This window comes from Ursus maritimus, unplaced genomic scaffold (assembly GCF_017311325.1).
Source record: "Ursus maritimus isolate PB19 unplaced genomic scaffold, ASM1731132v1 scaffold_19, whole genome shotgun sequence".
Taxonomy (NCBI): Eukaryota; Metazoa; Chordata; class Mammalia; order Carnivora; family Ursidae; genus Ursus; species Ursus maritimus.
In genome coordinates, this window is record NW_024424341.1 from 23,610,671 (window position 1) to 23,630,101 (window position 19,431).

General features: G+C 45.4%; 1 protein-coding gene across 2 annotated transcripts in view; it reads left to right on the forward strand.

Annotated features, from left to right (window-relative positions):
• Window positions 1-18,409: 18,409 nt before the first annotated feature.
• CDH3 (cadherin 3) overlaps window positions 18,410-19,431 on the forward strand; it is a 44,595-nt gene continuing 43,573 nt past the window's right edge. Inside the window, exons 1-2 of one of the 2 annotated variants that reach the window (XM_040633503.1) lie at window positions 18,410-18,463; window positions 18,656-18,776. In XM_040633503.1, coding sequence (XP_040489437.1) covers window positions 18,410-18,463; window positions 18,656-18,776 — 175 coding nt within the window. The remainder of the gene's footprint in view (window positions 18,464-18,655; window positions 18,777-19,431) is intronic. The other variant, XM_008702416.1, reaches the window with a different exon arrangement.

Here is a 19,431-nt window from a genome sequence, read left to right on the forward strand (position 1 = left end):
CACTATCTGTCTTTCCCTCTCAAATAAATAAAAAATAATAAAATATTTTTTTAAGAAAAGAACTGAATTTTGGGGGTGCCTTATTGGCTCAGTTGGTTAAATATCTGACTCTTGAATCTGGCTCAGGTCATGATCTGAAGGTCATGGGATCAAGCCCCGTATGGGACTCCATGCTCAGTGGGGAGTCTGCTTGAGAGTCTCTCTCTCTCCCTCTCCCTCTGCCCCATCACCCCCACACACTCTCTTCAAATAAATAAATAAATAAATAAATAAATAAATCTTTTTAAAAAATCCTTACTTTTGGGGTGGTTTGTTATACAATGATAATTAACTGATACACAGCATATACATACAAATGTACTATACATTGCTCTTTTTTATAAGAATCTGGTGAAGTAAAATTTATCAGAATTCTTGTGTTTAAATCTCTTGCTATTTGACACAACAGGCAGGCATTGATGAAAATAACCTAAAACTTGAAACATGCCATTACTGTCAGGACATCAGTGTCCGACTGGTTAATGAGGGTCATCATTTGAAAGATTAGTGACTACACAAGCAAAATGCAAAATAATAAAAATGGACTTATTAAAAATGAGCGGGGAACTTTCCTAAACTGTTAATGATAATTAACAATTTTTGATCAACCATGCTAGAAAAAGACTAAATTATCTTTCTGTTCTCTCAATAGAGAATATTACAAAATCACCATCCTATGAAGAGGTGAATGAAGAGTTTGCAGCCAAAAACTGCATGAAAAAAGGTGAGAGAAGGGTGTCAACACCATTTAAATCAATAAAAATCACATTTTTCCAAAATGTTGTGATGTTTATGGTATAAGTTTTTCTAAATTTGTGGTTTGTATTGATTTATTTTCTCATTCTGAATAAATACAAAGTTGGGTACCTAATTTTGTACTTGTAGTTTGGGGGGGTTTAAAGTGGGGCTTCCCAGTTGTACGTTCTTCAGGCTCTTAAAACCCAGATCTGTGAAGGAATGAATGAACCCAAGTTTTTTGTTTATAGAAATGTCTTCGGGAAGAACCCCAAGGCCCCTTCCTCAGAAGGTGGCTGGGGGCGTGATGGTTTTATTCTCTCCTGTGCACCTGGCTCACCCAGAGGGCAGGCAGATGATAAACACAAATGTGAGGCTTTTTGTATGAAAATGTTAACCCAAAGTACAGCCTGAAAGGAGGTTTCAGGCACTACCCCCAGGTGGGGACATTAGCTGGTCTGAGAGCAGAGAGCTGAAAGCAAAGAACCTCAGAGTGGCCTTAAGACATGTTTGCATCAGAAGAGAGAAAAGGGGGAAAGAGAGCAACTTGGGATGGGCTGATCCCACCAAAGGACTTGGTCATTCATTCAGCAAGTATCTATTACATCGAACAGTGCCAGTCCTGTTCCATACAATGGAATCTGACTTGAAAATAAAAAGAAATAAGGAAGTGCTGGTATATGCTACAACATGGATAAGCCTTCAAACATTATTTAAAGTGAAAGAAGCCGGTCAGTAAAGGCCATATATTGTATGATTCCATTTAGATGAAATATCCAGAAAAGGCAAATCCATATAGACAGAAAGGAGATTGCTTCCCTGCTGGTGAGGAGTTTGGGAGGAAATGAGGACTATTAATGGTTACAGAGCTTCTGGATGTATTTGGGGGGGGGGTGATGAAACTATTCTAAAATTGATTATGGCGATGGTTGTTCAAGTCTGTGAATATACAGAAAATCCTGAATTGTGCACTTTAAATTGGGCAATTATATGGTAGATTAATTACATCACAAATAAAGCTGTTATTTCTTAAAAGCTTAAAAAGAAAAGCACACACCACAGTTTCCCTAAGGGAGCTGTTACTGCAGAACACCTCATGTGAGCAAGTGTCACGGCCTCACACCAAGACCAATCAGACCACAAGTGACTCCAGCCAGTCGCGCTTGGCAATGCTCGGTCACGCTCTGGTCACATGGAGCTGGCGGTACTTAATACTGATCATGGGAGTTTGGGCTGACAAAGCTAATTGTGCATAGCACGTATAGCAGCGGCTAAGGGCATAGGCTCTGTAATGAGACAAACCTGATTTTGAACCTTGGCTCCGTCTTAACGACCACTGGCAAGTTAGCCTCTCTCAGCCTCAGTTTCCTCTTCTGCAAACTAGAGATGATAATACCTCCCCATAGGGCGGGTAAGGGGATTAAATGAAATACTACAGTAGAACGATTAGCACAGTGCCTATACCTGGTTAAGGATCAGTAAATGGTAGCTAGCATCATTATTAATCATGTATATAAATCACGGAGCACAGTGCCTGGCTTATAGGAAGTGCTCAGAACATGAAATGAGAAAAGTTATACTTTTCACCAGAAATGTTTATGAGACAGAATAAACTTTACAGATAAGGACAGAGAATTTTAATTCTGCTATTTAAAGACCAAAGTAGGTAACTTTGGAAGGCTGCTTCTTGCTCCGCCCCTGACTTTCATCTGGCTCCTCTGTGGCAAATACACAGCCTAAAGCACTGGGCTCTGCCCTGGAGCCTCTCGGCCCCCCCCCCCCCACATCGCTAATGAGCAAAACCAAGCTTCCGGAACCTTCTAAGAGAACATTTCAACTAAAAAACTGGAGTTTTTGATGAGTACCCAGAACAGGAAACGACATTGACCCTCCAAAGCATGATCTGAGACAGGGAGCTAGAAAAGGAACTCAGAATAGAAAATAATTGCAATTAGTTGTCCCAGGAATGCAGAGGCATTTCAACAGAAAATCTATTAATGTAATACAGCACGTGGTATGGTTAAAGGAGAAAAATGTGATCATCTCAATAACTGCAGGAAAAAGTAGGTGATAAAATTCAATAGTCATTTATGATTAAACATTAGTAAACCCAAATTAAAGAGAAATTCCTGTTCCTGATAATACATGTATCAAACAGCATACATAACAGTGAAATAATAGAATTATTCCCAAACTAGGAACAAGGCAAGGATTCTGGCTGTTATTCTTACTATTTCGTATTGTAATGGTACCCAACTGATTTTCAACAATGATCACAAGACTACCCAAGAGGGAAAGAACAGTCTTTTCAGCAAATGGTATTTAGATATCCAAAGAAATGAGGCTGGACCCTTACCTCACACCATATTTAAGAATGAACTAAAATTGGATCAAAGACCTACATGTAAGAGCTAAAACTGTAAAACCTTTAGAAGAAAACATAGGTGTAAATTTTCATAACCTGGGATTAGGTAATGATTTCTTGGATATGACACTAAAAGGATGAACAGTCAAAGAAAAAATGGATAAATTGGACTTCATCAAAATACAAACTTGTGTATTTTAAAGGACACTATTGAGAAAGTGAAAAGACAACCCACAGAACAGGAAAAAAATATTTACAAATCATATATTTGACTAAGGTCTACCATCTAGAATATATAAAGAACTTTTACTGGGGTGCCTGGGTGGCTCAGTTGGTTAACTGTCTGCCTTCAGCTCAGGTCATGATCCCAGGGTCCTGGGATCAAGCCCCACATTGGTCTTCTTGCTCAGTGGGGAGTCTGCTTGTCCCTCTCCCTATGCCTGCCGCTCCCCCTGCTTGTGCTCTCTCTCTCTCTGTCAAATAAATAAATAAAATATTTTATAAAAGAAAAAGAACTCTTAAAATTCAACAATAAAAAGACAACCCATTTTAAAAGTGGATAAAGGATTTCAGTAAACATTTCTCCAAGAAAGACCTGCAAATGGCCAAAAGCACATGAAAAAGTGCTTGACATCATTATTCATTAGAGAAATGCAAATCAAAATCACAGCAAAAGAGCACTTTACACCTATTAGAATGGCTATAATTTTTTTTAAATGGAAAATAACAAATGTTGGCAAAGATTTGGAGAAGTTGGAAACCTCATGAATTGTTGGTAGAAATGTAAAATGGGTTCAGCCACTGTGGAAACTAGTTTGGCACTTCCTTAAAAAGTTAAACATAGAATTACCATATGTCCCAGCAATTCTACTCTAAGGTATATCTCAGAGAAGAGAAAATGTGTGTTTGTACAAAAACTTGTGCGTGAATGTTCATAGCAGTATTAGTCATAGTAGCCAAAAAGCAGAAACAACGTAAATGTCCATCAGCTGGTGAATGGATAAACAAATTGTGGTTAATCGGTACAGCGGAATATTATTCAGCCATAAAAAGGAGTGAAGTACTGCTACGTGCCACAATGTGGATGAACCTTGAAAACATGCCAAGTTTAAGAACCCAGATACAAAACACCACATATTGTCTGATTCCATTTATATGAAATGTGCAAGATAGTTAAATTTATAGGTGTTTGCCAGGGCTAAGGAGGAGGGAAGTGGAGACTGACTATTAATGAGTTAGGGGGTTCTTTTTGGGTGAATAAAAATGTTCTGGAATTAGATAATAGTGATGGTGGCACAACCTAAAAACTCTTGATTTCACCCTTTTAAAATGGTGATTTTTTGGTATGTGAATTATATTGCAATAAAAAAAATCTTTGAGTAATTAGAAAACCCAAGCTGGAAAATCCAGTTCCGGCAATTCTACTTCTTAGTACTCACTTTAAAGACACACACACTCCCTATACTATAAGGGAATATATAAGAATGGTTATTTTAGTAGATTAAAGTTGGCCACAAATTCTTTGCATTCCCTCCCATCAAAGATGGGGTCTGTTTTCCCACCCTTTGAATCAGAGCTGGTCTTATGACTTTTCTTTAACAGAAAGAATGCAGCAGAAATGGCTGTTGCCAAGACCCTACAGCTTCTGCTCTCACTCTCTTGGAACATTTCCACCATTTTCTGAAAAAGTCCAGCTGGAAAGAGAAGGCCAGAAATCCCAGCTGAGGCTCCAGACATGTGAATGAGACCATCATAGGCCAACTAGCCAAGCTGCCAGCTGACCACAGCTACTGAGTCCAGGTAAGATCAGAAGACCCATCTTGTCAGCCCACAGAATCATGAGAAATAGCAAACCGTTATTGTTTCAAGCCACTACTTTTGGGGATGGCTTGTTCCCCAGCAATAGCTAGTTGATACAATACTGGGGTCACTTGCCTGAAATATCATAACTTGGGAAGCAACCCAAGGGCAGGCTGGATAGTGCAGTGGGTAAAAGCCTGAACTTTGGCCTCAGACTTGGGCCCCAAATCATACCCTGTCACTTACCAGCTGTGTAACGATGAGAAATTTGATTTATCCCTATGTCCTCCTAAGTGAAGAATTCAAGGGGTTGATGTACAGAGAGGACTTGGGATCGTTTCTGGTAGAGAGGAATGCTATTAAGTTTTGGCTATTGGTATTACATGGCCACCAACAAAATGTGGTCTATGCATGTGCTGGACGTGATAAAGGAGTAAATTCGTGTATATCAAATTGGACAATTCTTAAAAATAAGATTGTATGGAAAAAGCAAGTTGTCAGGCTATTACAATTATGTAAAAGTATTTTTAAATGTAGGGAGGAGCATATAAACCACCTCAGAGGGTTTGCCTCTTTGAAGGTAAAGATGGGAATGGGTTTCTAAGTAGAAATCAAGTATTCTTGCTTTAATCACAATATTCTTATTTCTTATCATACAAAAAGGACACTGGTTGCACCATTTTGGGAGCAAACTAAAGCTAAAACTCTAACATTGGTTAATTTGTTTTCATGGGAATGTTTTCTTCTTTCTTGTCCTTTACTTCCACCTCCCCCCTCCCAATTCCTGTAATTAATTTAATTACAATGGTTCCAAATTCTTCCTTCCTGCATGCAGCTTGGGGACCTGGCCTTCTCTAGCCAGCCCTGACACCTGTCTTGTCGCAGGCAGGCTCAGCCAGGTGTGCACAGCCCCCGGCACTGCTCTCCAGGGCCTCTCAACTTGGGCCCACCCATGCCCACAGGTGGCTGTATTCTTGCCAAAGTTTCAGATCTCCAGCTTTGATCCTCAACGTGCTTGGAGAGTATCAACTCATTAGTTTCACTCGTCTGAACAGAAGGGGTTTCCCCATCCTCCAACTCCTCCCGCAAGGGGCCCTGACACCCTCTCCTACAAGCAGCTGAGGGGAGGAGTGTTTGTACAGAAGGTGTCTGGAAAAGGGGAACACAACAGAGGCACATGCCAGAGGCGATTTCCTTCCGTGGCAGATGCCAAATGGAGGACTTTATCAGACTCTTTAAATTTTTAAAGACTCATGGGTGATGTTTTGTCTTGCTGTCCCTGTTTCAGTGAATTGGTTCTGGTGTCCTTAACTATTGTGTGTGAGGGTGTGAGAACAAAGACCTACAGAATACAGATTAGTAGGTAGGGGCTTGGAGTCAGGAGAGCTGCTCCTGAATACTTCTGTTTGGACGCTTTTCTCTTCTCAGTCCAGGGTTTTACATCCAAAGGGAGATCCTGATGTTGTTCTTTCTGGTTTTCATTGATAAGTTCTGGATTAGACCCTCTGGAAAACTGGAGTTCAGATAAGACTGTTTTGTTTTTAAAAGATTTTATTTTTAGGTAATCTCTATACCCAATGTGGGGTTCAAATTCACAACCCCGAGATCAAGAGTCTGATGCTCTACCAACTGAGCCAGTCAGGTGCCCTGGGTAGGACTGGTTTTTAACTCACAAATAACATATCTTCTTTGTAGAAAACTAATAGAAAAAAAAAAAATATATATATATATATATAAACCAAAAAAGAAGAAAGAGAGAGAACACCTATTATATACTAGCACTGTGCTAGGCACTAGGAATATTATGAGGAGCAAACTGTTAATTCCATGAGGACACAAACTTTGTTATGCTTGAAGGCTGACCCTGGGCCTCCTTGCTAGAAAATTCTTGAGTTTGGGACACCTGGGTGGCTCAGTGGGTTGAGCCTCTGCCTTCAGCTCAGGTCATGACCCCAGGTTCCTGGGATTGAGCCCCACATTGGGCTCCTTGCTAGGCGGGGAACCTGCTTCTCCTTCCCCCTGTTGGTGCGTGCTTTCTCTCTCTTAAAATCTTAAGATTTTTATTTATTTATTTGACAGAGAGAGAGAGTAACAGGGGGAGCGAAAGGCAGAGGGCGAGGGAGAAGCAGGCTTCCCACTGAACAAGGAGCCCCATGCAGGGCTTGATCCCAGGACCCCGGGATCATGACCTGAGCAGAAGGCAGATGCTTAACGACTTAGCCACTCAGCCTCCCCAGTAAATAAAATCTTAAAAAAAAAAAAAAGAAAAAAGAAAAGAAAAGAAGACTCTTGAGCTTGGACTGCGTGATGGTTACACTGGTATGTACATATGCAAAAATTATTCAAGCTCTAAATTTAAGATTTGCTCACTCAACTAAGCATAAGTTATTTCTCAATAAAAAAAAAGAAATGTTCTAAGAAGTATTTCTCAGAGTATAGTGCTGGTATTAGATGGTTTTAAATCACATGGACCATAACAACAACAAGAACAACAACAAATTTCCTTGAAATTCTGACTGAGCCATCCAGACACCCCTAATAGTGAGTTAATTTTAAGTCTAATTTTAAGTATAGCGTATCTGTGGCTTAAGGATGGGGCAGAAACAAAGACGATTCTTCAATGACTGAAATTTGGAGAATATGGTTCTAGTAAATTCTGTCTAAAAAACAACATACCCTCACTTGGCTCCACACACACCTGCAGCTACACCCCCGTTGAAGGAAAACTTGAAAAGAATTGTCTGTACATGCTTCCTCACCCCTAATTTACTGTTCTGTCTAAGCCAGTCTGCTTTCTGGGTTGATTCTCCCGTGAAACTGTGCTCCCAATGACCTCAAGCAGCAAAATTCAATGGACATATCCCTGACCACAGCTTTCATGGCCTCCCAGCAGCTTTGACCAAGCTGATCACCTCCTCTTTTCTGAAACCCTTTCATTTATGGACTTCGATCTTCTGGTTTTCCTTTCACCTCTCTTAGTCCCTCCTCCTCTGCCCAGTCTTCAAATGTCAGAGCGCATCAGGGCTAATCCAGTGTGTTTAATTATCATCTGTTTGGAGATACCCATCCATGGTTCATGGTGAACTCAACATCTGCGTCCGACTAGCTCCAACTTCACAATCCAGATGGAACTCTTGATTCCTCCTGCACCTGATTCTTTCTCCATAAATACACCATCTCCTCCTTTCCTTCAGCCTCAAAATCAATTGATTGTCAAGTCTTGTCAGTGTCATCCGAAAGCTCTATCAGAAATCTGACCACTCTACTCCATCTTCTCCTACAGTCCCAAGCAAGTTTGTCATCTCTTTTCTGGGTCCAGCGCCAGCCTCCACTCTTGTCCCTTACTTTCATTCCTCCTGCCTCCAATTCATTTTTACACAGAAGCCAGAAGGATTGTTACAAAATATAAATCAGGCCATATTCCTCTGCTTAAAATTCGTCAGTAACTTTCTTTCATTCTGCTTCAGCCACACCGACTTCTTTGTTCCTGGTTTCTGGAAGTTGCTTACCTCAGGACCTTTGCACCTGCTGTTCCTTCTGCCTGGAATACTTTCTCCAACTTTTCCATGACTGGCTCCTTTCCAACCTTCAGGTCTTACCTTCAGTGTTGTCTTCTCAGAACATCTGTCCTGACCATTCTATTAAAAATGGGCTTCCCCAGAGATTATCTTGTTACTTTATTTCCATCTTAGTACTTTCTTTCTTTTTTTAAAGGATTTTATTTATTTGAAAGAGAGAGAGAGAGAGTAGCAGAGGGAGAGAGAGAAGCAGACTCCCTGTGGAGCAGGGAGCTCAATGCAGGGCTCAATCCCAGGACCCTAGGATCATGACCTGAGCTGAAGGCAGACGCTTAACCGACTGAGCCACCCAGGCGCCCCTATTTTAGCACTTTCAATAGTCTGTAATTATCTTGGTTGTTTACTTATTTACTTTTTAAATATAAACTCCATGAAAGCAAGGGCTTTGTTTGATTTACTGCTGCATCCCCAATGTGCAAAATAGAATCTGACACGTGGTTGGCCCTCAATTAATATTTCTTCAGTGTAATGAATGGGGAGGTAAGTGGGGACTAGACCAGGCAGAATCTTGACAGAGCACAGTGGGGAGGCCTTTAGGGATTTTAATCAGAGAGACAAAATGATCAGACTTGGCAGTTTCATTTTTTCAAAGATTTTTTAATTTATTTTAGAGGTCGGGGGAGAGGGAGAGGGAGGAGGAGGAAGCAGACTATCCTGCTGAGCTGAGCGCAGGGCCCAGATGCTGGGATGGAGGGGGAGGCTCCATCACATGACCCTGAGATCATGACCTGAGCTGAAATCAAGAGTTGGATGCTTAGCTGACTGAACCACCCAGGCCCCCAAGACTTGGCAGTCTTAAATGATCGGTCTGACAGTAATGCAGAAAACAGACGGAGGGAGTCTACAGAAGGCTATCTCAGTCATCCAGGAGAGAGATGATAGAATAAGAGGTGTAAAGCATTTCACCTTTAACAACATGGAATAGGGGCAGTTACTATTACCGATAAAGCAGGCAAGCAAGGGCTGCTTGAACTAATGGCTGAAGTTCAGAGTCCAGAGATATGTTTGTGTGCCCTCTGGAATTTTTGAGCCTCCAATATCCTCCTCCAGTGACACGCTAGAATTTCTTACCCTTATCAACTTATTTGGGCTGAAGTCTGATAGCTTATTCTTCATTCATATTTGCATCTTCCCACTTGTGTTCGTCCTCGTCACCATCAGCTGGGCGGGGAGAATTTCATGGACAGAGCTTCTAGCACTTGTCATTAGCTGTGTGACCTGGTAAGTCACCCGGTCTCTCTGAACTCAGTTTTGTCTTCTGTGAAATGAGGACTCTGGTATTTATTCTGTCCATTGTGGGGATCAGGGAATAACTGTACAGAAGATATTTTCAAATTGCAAGAAAAAGTATTACTCTTATTTCATTCAATAAATATTTATTAAGCAGCTACTGTGTGCCAGGCACTGTTGTTGGTGCTGGGAATATAGCAGTGGGGTGCAGGGAGGAGACAAAAATCCAGCCCTTATGGGGTTGGTTCTTACAAACTCCATTTAGTTTCTGGGCTTTTTGGATTTTGATCGTATTTTCCAAATTGTCAGATCACCTTAGGCCCCCTTTAAAAAGTATAGATTCTTGGCTCAACCACAGTCTTTGTCAGAATGGGGAAGGTTATGGGGCGCCTGGGTGGCACAGCGGTTGAGTGTCTGCCTTCAGCTCAGGGCGTGATCCTGGCATTATGGGATCGAGCCCCACATCAGGCTCTTCCACTATGAGCCTGCTTCTTCCTCTCCCACTCCCCCTGCTTGTGTTCCCTCTCTTGCTGGCTGTCTCTATCTCTGTCGAATGAATAAATAAAATCTTAAAAAAAAAAAAAAAAAAAGGAATGGGGAAGGTTAGAATGGAGGGAGGATTAATGAACTCCCTGAAGTTATTCAGAAAAGACTGAAAATAAGATTAAGTGGATTAAACTGCCTCTTTTTTTTTCTTTTTAAACACTGCTCAGCTGCTCAGCAATCCTACACATATGTCTGTTTACATGCTGAATTTTCCAAAACATTTCTAATAATAAGTGGCTTCCAATGAATCCTAGGGAAAGCAAGTCCAAATATCAGAAACCAGCCATGTGACCTTGAAGGCGCTGTCCTTGGCAGTGTTTTTGTCTGCCCTAGAGCTTGCTATGCCACCATGGGCAGGTCACTTTCTTGTTCTGGGTCTGGGTGTCCTCATCACCAAAACAAGGTCAGGGTTTCCTGAATACCAGTTCATGGAGGGGTGCTGGGTTAGCTGCATCAGAATCACCTGGGGAACATTTAAATATCCAGATTCCTGGGCCCCATGGACTGGCCAGTCTGATTCAGTAGGGCTAGGATGGCATCCATCGCTTCCTTTCTTTTTAATCGGCTTCCTGGGCAATTTTTGATATGTATCCAGATTTGGGATGTTACTTAGGGTAGATCAAATTCTCTGTGCCTCAGTTTTGTAAAATGTAAGTGTAAAATATAATCTGTAAAATGTAATCATTCCTCAGACGGTGGAATTGAGTAAGTTAATTTCTATAATGCACTTAGAACATTTACTGGCCCGTAGTAAGAACTGTGTAAGTTTTAACTATTCTATTAGTCAAGGTCCAATAGGGAAGGCAAAACCACTGTGAGTCTCGAAGGTAGAGGGAACTTAGTGCAGAGGAGATGGAGAGGCTGAGAAGCCATATAGGGGACAGTGATGCATCCTATAGATTAGGCAGCAAGAAGTCATCCACCACTTAGCAGGAAGAAGAGACGGAAAAAGTGGTGTTACTGGAGCCCAGAGTCTGGCAGAACCTGGACCCACAGCTGGAGCTATAGACAGGACACAGCCATTGCCAAGACGCTGCAGGAGAATAAATACCCTGGCTTTTCCATTGTCCCATCCTCCAGTCTCCCACTAGTGCTTCCCATTGGCTGACCCCAGCAGGAAGTCATCTCTCAAGTGAGCCTGGGAAACCTAATCTGCAGGTCACCCATGCCTCTCAGGGGAAGGATGAAGAATGTCTTTGAGGACAGATTATTATTATTATTATTTTGTTGTTGTTGTTGTTATTATTATTATTATTATTATTATTATTTTCTTTAAGGCCCTTTTTGGCCATAAAGTTCTCAAAGTTTCTGTACCTTAGCCAACCACGGGTCTTCGGGGCTTTGTGAGTGCTTATTGATTCATTGATTCTGTGCGCTCAGTGTGCACACATACATAAATGCTTGGCCTCTGATCTCTGGAAACTGACAGCTCAGGCCTTGGCAAAAATTCACTGATGCTGAAGGCAGCACAGCCCCTCCCAAGACTCAAGGAAAGGGAAGGTATATGGCTCAGGTTTCTTGCTGGGGATCAGCTGCCTCAGCACCTTGCAGGCTTCAGAAGTGATAGATGGAAGGAGCTGGCCAGTGACATCACCAGACAAAAAGGGGGGTCCCAGAGAAATAAAGAAGTAAGACTATGGAATCATTTGTGCAGAGCACTGGGCAGTGGAGGGGAGGGACAGGAAATAGGGCCTCACCCAGTTTTAAGGCTACTTCCTAGAAAAAGACTGCAAAATACCCGCTTGTCTTTGGGACACATCCCCCTAAGTGTGCTGTGTGGGAGGGGAGATCTGGGAATTTTGCTACCAAAAATGGGCAGAAAAGCTCTTTCTAAATGTTTCTTGCAGGACCCAGAATTTAACCTTGAACCAGGGGCAAATATGTTTATTTTAAGAGGTTTTTAAGAGAAAGGATTGGATCTTATGGAATTCTTCCTAATATACCAAAGACCTGCTTAACAAATTCATTCTTCCAGCAAATATTGATGGATAGCAGGTTGGCAACTGGTTCAGGCAGTGTGTTTTGGAGTGAGGCAGAACTGGGTTACACTGTGGCTTTGCCTCTGCCTAAGTGTGTGGTCTTGGGCAAGGGACTTAACCCCAGTTTCCTCTTCTGTGAGAGGGAATAATATGGACTACTGTGCAAAGTTGTGAGGATTCGAATGAGTTCCTGCATGAAAGTGATTAGTACAGAGTCTGAATCTGGTGTGTGCTCAAGAAATGGTAGTAGTTGATTTTATTATGACTTGTATTATTTGTATGATACTTTGCTAAACACTTAGCCATATGTTAGCTCACTGGATCTCACCTCAGCTCTGCGAGGTGGGCCAGGCAACCCACACTGGTTTTGCTTTTACCATGCATCTAGCACCCTGTCAGATGCTTATCAGTTACATCTTGTTGATTTCTTTTTTTTTTTAAGATTTCATTTTATTTACTTGATAGAGAGAGAGAGGGAGGGAGAGAGCACACGCAGGGGGACTGGCAGGTAGAGGGAGAAGCAGGCTCCCCGCTGAGCAAGGAGCCCAATGTGGGACTCGATCCCAGGACCCTGGGATCATGACCTGAGCTGAAAGCAGATACTTAACCGGCTGAGCCACCCAGGCGCCCCACATCTTGTTGATTTCATCCATTCAATAAATATTTGAGTATTTTTTGCTAGGCTGTTCTATGCACTGAGGGTACAACTGTAAACAAAACAGGAAAAACCCCTATCTTTCACTGAGGATACCCTCAATGAGGGGAGAGGGACAATAAATACAATTTAAGGGTTGACTTAAATTTCTTTCTTTCTTTCAGACAGAGAGAGAGAGAGAGACAGCACAAGCATGAGTGGTGGGGAGGGGCAGAGGGAGAAGCACACTCCCTATGGAGCAGGACCCTGGGACCACAAGCTGAGCCGAAGGCAGATACCTAACCAACTGAGCCACCCAGGTGCCCCAGATGTATTTATTTATTTACTTGAGAGAGAGACAGAGAGAAGATGAGCAGGGGGAGGAGCAGAGGGAAAGGGGCAATAGCAGAGGGGCAGGTCTCTGAACAGAGTCACGCGTGCAGGCTACTAAGAGCATCAGCACACACAAACTGAGAAAGGGGAGCTCAGAAACTATTAAAGGGATCCCAGGGAGGATCTGAGCAGTACCCTGACAGTGTCTACTACACATACCTTCCCAAACTCAAGAAATGGCATTGCTATCCTGCTGGTTGCTCAGGCCCCAATCTCTGGAGTCATCCTTGACCTACTCTTGCTCTCGTACCCATATCCAATCCTTTGGCCAATCTTATTGTTGGCAATATCTTTATTTAAAAAAAAAATTTTTTTTAAGTAATCTCTAAGCCCAACTTGGGGCTCTATCTTCCAACCCCAAGATCAAGAATCGAATGTTCTACTGACTGAGCCAGCCAGGCACCCTGGCAATAGCTTTAAAATATATTCCGGATCTATGGGACACCTGGGTGGCTCAGTTGGTTAAGCATCTGCCTTCAGCTCAGGCCATGATCCCAGGGTCCTGGGATTGAGTCACGCATCGGGCTCCTTGCTCAGCGGGGAGCCTGCTTCTCCCTCTCCCTGCTGCTCCCCCTGCTTGTGCTTGTACTCTCTAACAAATGAATAAATAAAATCTTTAAAAAATAAAATAAAATATACCCAGTATCTAATTGCTTTTTTAGTAACTTTTTAAAAATCATGGCAAAATTCATATACAGTTCAGCGGCATTAAGTACATTCACGTTGTCGTGCAGCTATCACCACCATCCATCCACAGAACTCTTTTCATCATACAAAACTGAAACTCTCTACTTAGTGAACATTTTGTTTATTTATTCATCTGTGGATGGACGCTTGGATTGCTCCTGCCTCTTGGCTATTGCAAATAATGCTATGAACATGGATGTTCAAATATCTCTTTGAGTCCCTGCTTTCAATTCTTTTGAGTATGTAACCCGAAGTGGAATTGCTAGATCATATGGAAATTCTATTTTTAATTTTTGTAGTAACTGCCATGCTGTTTTCCATAGTGGCTGTACCATTTTCCATTCCCACCCACAGTGCACAAGCATCCCAATTTTTCAACATCATAGCCAACACTTGTTATTTTCTGGGTGTTTTTTAATCTGATAATTTCTTATCCCTTCTACAATGTCCACCCTAAACCAAGCTGTTTTGGTTTCTGCCTGGATGGTTGCAGTAGGATCCCAACTGACCTCCCAGCTTCTACCCTCATTCCCTGTGGTCTCAAGCCCACGCCTCTGCTCACAGCCTCCAGGGTCTTCCTCCCCTCCCATTCAGTGAGTTCTTACAATGGCCTATGATGCTCTGCAAGATTTGTTCCCCACCCTCCCAACTCTGACTCATTTCCTACTTGTCACTCTACTCCAGACATTCTGGCTTTTTTTTTTTCCCCCTGTCCCAAGTAATCTACTGCCTCAGGGCCTTTGCTTGGATTTGTTGGCCTGGAATACTTTCTTCAGATATTCTTACTGTAACTTGCTTCTTCACTTCCTTCAGGTACTGTTCAAATGTCCATTTCTCAGTGAGGCCTCTTGGCTTTCCCCATTGCTCACCCACCCCTCAACCATTTTCTGCTTGTCCCATCCTGCCCTGTGACTGGAGAAAATGACCCCTAGAGACCATACCACCTGGGCTTTCCTGCCCTCAGGCTTTTGGGTGGGTTTGGCCCAGGGAGGTGCTGCCAGGAGATGAATGGCAAAAGGAGAAAGATGTTGGAGTTTTCCTACATCTTACCTGCTTAGCCACGTGGCTGGATAGCAGCAGCATTTGGGAGGGGTAATCCTTCCTCCACTCTCCAGCTCCCCCCAGCTTCCAAGTCTCAGTGACATTATTTCCTTCCCTTGCCCCTCTCTGTTGCTGTTGGTCCCTGGAGCCTCGATATCTCTTTTGATTCTCTGAATCCTACCCATTCCTCTAGGCCCCTCAATAAGACTTGAACCTTCCAACCTGGATTCTGTGTCTTGCCGGACCCTGACCGAAACATCTTCTGGATCACGTTATGTTCAATTTCTTTTTTTTTTTTTTTTTAAGATTTTATTTATTTATTTGACAGAGAGAGAGACAGCCAGCGAGAGAGGGAACACAAGCAGCGGGAGTGGGAGAGGAAGAAGCAGGCTCCCAGCAGAGGAGCCTGATGCGGGGCTCTGTTCCAGGACCCTGGGATCACACCCTGAGCCGAAGGCAGATGCTTAACGACTGAGCCACCCAGGAGCCCCACGTTATGTTCAATTTCTAACCCTACCTTCTGTCTCATGTGTTTTTTGTTTTTTGTTTTTTTAAGTAGTCTCTTTGCTCATTGAGGGCCTTGAACCCACAACCCTGAGATCAAGAGTCACAAGGTTGGGGCCCCTGGGTGGCTCAAAAGGTTAAGCGTCTGCTTTCAGCTCAGGTCACGATCTCAGAGTCCTGGGATCCAGACCCAAGTCGGGCCCCTCTGCCTCTCCTTCTGCTTGTGCTCTCTCTCTCTCAAATGAATAAATAAAATCTTAAAAAAAAAAAAAAGAGTCACAGGCTCCAACTGAGCCCACCAGGCGCCCCTACTTTCTGTCTCATGAATTGGCACTTCCCATTTCGTCTTTGTTCATCTACACAGGACGGATTATCTAACATATATTTACTTACTTGATTATTTTCCTCAACCCGCACCCTCCCCCTCCCTCACGCGGTACACACACACACACACACACACACACACACACACACACACAGAGTCAGGAACGGAAGGTCCAAGGTGCGGAGTTGCTTGTTTTGTTCACTGTTGTATCTCCAGTGCTTGGCACATAGCAGGCTACCAGCGAGGATTTGTTGAACGAATGAATGAACGAACGACAAGGGGGAGCTACGGGGAAGACAGCAGCGTGGTCCAAATTGAAGGCAGAAGAGCTGACTCTCAATTTCTCCCTTCCTCTCCTCTCCCCGCCCCCCCCCCCGCCCGGAATGCTGAGTGCCCTAGAAGGAGGCGGAAATGAGCGCGTTCAACAGCCCTCCAGCCGGGTGTTTACTTAATTAGGGCTTGTATCTCGAGGCTCGTCTGTGTTTAACGGTCCACTTAATGGCTTCATCTGGTTCGGCGCGGGCTCAGCGGAACCTGCGAGGCGAGGCTAGGCGGAGCCACTGGGTACCATCTGGGGCCTTCGCTGCCGCGATGCGCCCCTGCACGCATAGCTACCCTTCCCTCAGGCACGGAAAGCGACCCCTGCGGGAGACCGAGCCAGCAAGTCCTGGAGCTTAGCGAGCAGCCTCTGGCTTTTCCCGCGCATTGTCCACGCCCAACACCCAGCCGCTGGGACCAAAAGCCGGATCACCGAGCTCTCCAGTAATACCAGATGCCAATTGCTTGCTTTTACCATCAGCCGTGAAATTGTAGGGTTACATTTCTTAGGGGAATGTGAGGGTGCTAAGAAGGACAGAAACCACTCACGAGGCGGAGGACAAATGAGCCAGATCCTAAAGCAATAATACCAGGCAACGTTTGGGCAGTTGCTCTGTGCCAGGTACTGAGTTTAGCGTTTTAAATGTATTAATTAATTTAATCCTCGTTTATACGTATTAATTCATTTAATCCTAGTACTTTAGAGGGCAGATGTCATAATAGCCCCATTTAATGCATACAGAACTGAGCCTCAAAGAGGTTATTTCACTTTCCTGAGGCCGTGGTACTAATCATGGTGGAACACGAGTTTGAACGCTGGCGGCATGGTGGCCCCAGAGCCAATGCTCAGCTGGAGAGAGGCCTGCCAGGGTCGCAGCACAAACTGTTTTCCTCTTAGCCACAGGCCTAGTGGTTGGAAAGACAGGCAGGCCACCAGGTTGGCCCTTGAGGGCCAAAGAATCTATAATTACAGACTCCAGTCTCCTCCTCAAACCCCTGAATCTGAGCTGGGGAGGAGGAAGGGGAGGAACGAGGAGATGTCAGCCTGGGTTCTCAGGGCAGCTAGGCAAAGTGGAGAGGCCTCAGGGAACAACGACATTGGGAAAGCTCAACTTGGTGGGGCCGGGGCGTGCAGGGTGGTCTCCGGACAGTTTCTGTGTCTGAGGCCCACTTGTGTGTCGTGAAGAGGAAAGCACTTCAGGTCTAAAGTAGAGGGACCAATCCCAGCTCCTCCGCGTTTCTTTCAAGAAGTGGGGGGAGGGGGCGGTGGTAGGAGAGCTGTTTGTGTGGGAGGCTCACTGGAAGGCCGCTTGCTAGTGCACAGTTTTCATTTAGATTATATTCAGTATTTCAGACCAATAAAAACAGCCGCGTTTAAAAAAATGTCTACTTTTTTAAAAAAGTATTTACATTTTACATAAAGTTGAGAAAGTGTCATTTGTATTTAATGGGGGTGGGGGGGTCCCTAATAACCGCCCATCTACCTCGTTCGTCCCCTTTGGCGCCACGACAGCCTCCAAACTGGGGCCTTCTCTCCTAGCCTCCATTTGTTGGGCTGTGCAATGGAACTAAGGAGTTTTCCGCAAGTTGCAGCATAATGTGTAACGCGGCCTCTCTGCACCTCACTGCCAGTTTTAAACCTTACTCCTGTGTTCTCAGAGCCAGCTGGCATGGGAGGTGGAGAAGGAGGCAGGGGACAGCCCCCACTGTAGCCGGGTGTGGGGAGGACACACCCGGCCTCCATCAAAGCTTTGTATAATAGAGTGCCTTGGGGGAGTATGAATGGGACGCCTCTTTTCCAGTCGGGTTCAGATGCGTCTCCACATTTATCCCACTTCCCACCGCAAGGCTCAAAAACATTTTTCTTCGAGTGCTGTGGAGACTGAGGAGCGGGGTGGTTTTTTTTTTTTTTTTTTTTTTCCCCTCGAACCCAGAACCTGTGAGATAGAGCCTGGGTCCCTGCTGGGTGCAGCCGCGGAAAAGCCCGTGGCCATTTCGGAATTGCCGCAATAAAACGAATACAAGAGTATACCGTGGGCGTCTCCTCTACGCCGGGCGCGGCCCCACCTGCGAGGGGGCGGGACCTGCGGCGCCGGACCAATCAGCACCCACCTGCTCTCACCTGGTCCCCCTTCCGCTAGCTCCCGCGGGCTGCGGCACTCAAAGGGACCGGGAAAGCTTAGCGTAGCGCTGTCCCGCGGAGGCTCCAGCTTCTTCGTCCTTCGTTCTCCAGCTATGGAGCTCCCTAATGGGCTTCTCGCATTCCTCCTCCTCATCCTCCTCCTTCAGGTACTCCACTGCCTTGCCCTTGCCGGGCCGGGGCGTTCCAGCTGGGCGGATCCGCACGCGGCGGTGGCGTCGAGGACACAGAGTTGCTGGGCTCCTTGGGACCAAGGTGGCCCGGCAAGCCCCGTGAGGAATATCAGGATGGGTATGCAGAACCGGGTACGCCTGTGACCCAGCTTCCCCCTTTTCCCTCAGGCGCAGGTTTGCTGGCTGCTTTGCGTGGCCTCCGAGCCGTGCCGGCCGGGCTTCGGGAAAGCTGAAGTGACGTTGGAAGCGGGAGGCGCGGACCTGGAGTCCGGCCAGGCGCAGAGGAAAGGTAAGACTTTCCCTGAGGGACCCCGGTGGAACCGCGGGCCCGGGGGCCGCACGTGGGCCGCTTCAGTGTGGTCGGCGCGAGGGGTGCCCAGGCCGGGGCAGGGGAATTTCTGGCGCCGCTGGCTCGGTCTGGGGCATGGAGAAGGCGCAGAAAGCATCTCGGGGGCTAGCGTGGGGGTGGATGGCGGACAGAGAAGGATGGAGAGCATAGCGCCCTCTGACCTCCAACGCCTCCTTGCCCCGCTGCGGCGGCTTACCTAGACCGCCTTCGGGGTGCGGGGCGGCTGAGCTCCTCACCCAGCCCGGACGTGGGAAGCTCCCCCACTGGCCCCAGCAAAGGAATGCGTCGTCCACATTCCTCCCCCAACCCCCGCGCAGGTGTGGGGATGAGCCGTGCCCCGGGCAGCCCCCTTCGCCCCTTTCGGGCCCCCTTTGTGTACCGTGCTTTGTGTCTCCGACAGACAGACCGGGTCTGTTTCTCTTCTTCGCGCTCCCCTCCCCCGTCCCCCTTCTTCCCCGGCAGCTGGAATGCACTCTTAACCCTGCCCTTCCCGGAGGGCCTGCGCCCCTGCAGCCTGCGTGGAAACCGGGTCTGGCACACCTGGGCTGGAGCCATCACGCACTGGGACACCCGTGCCCCCCCCCATCTTGGGACT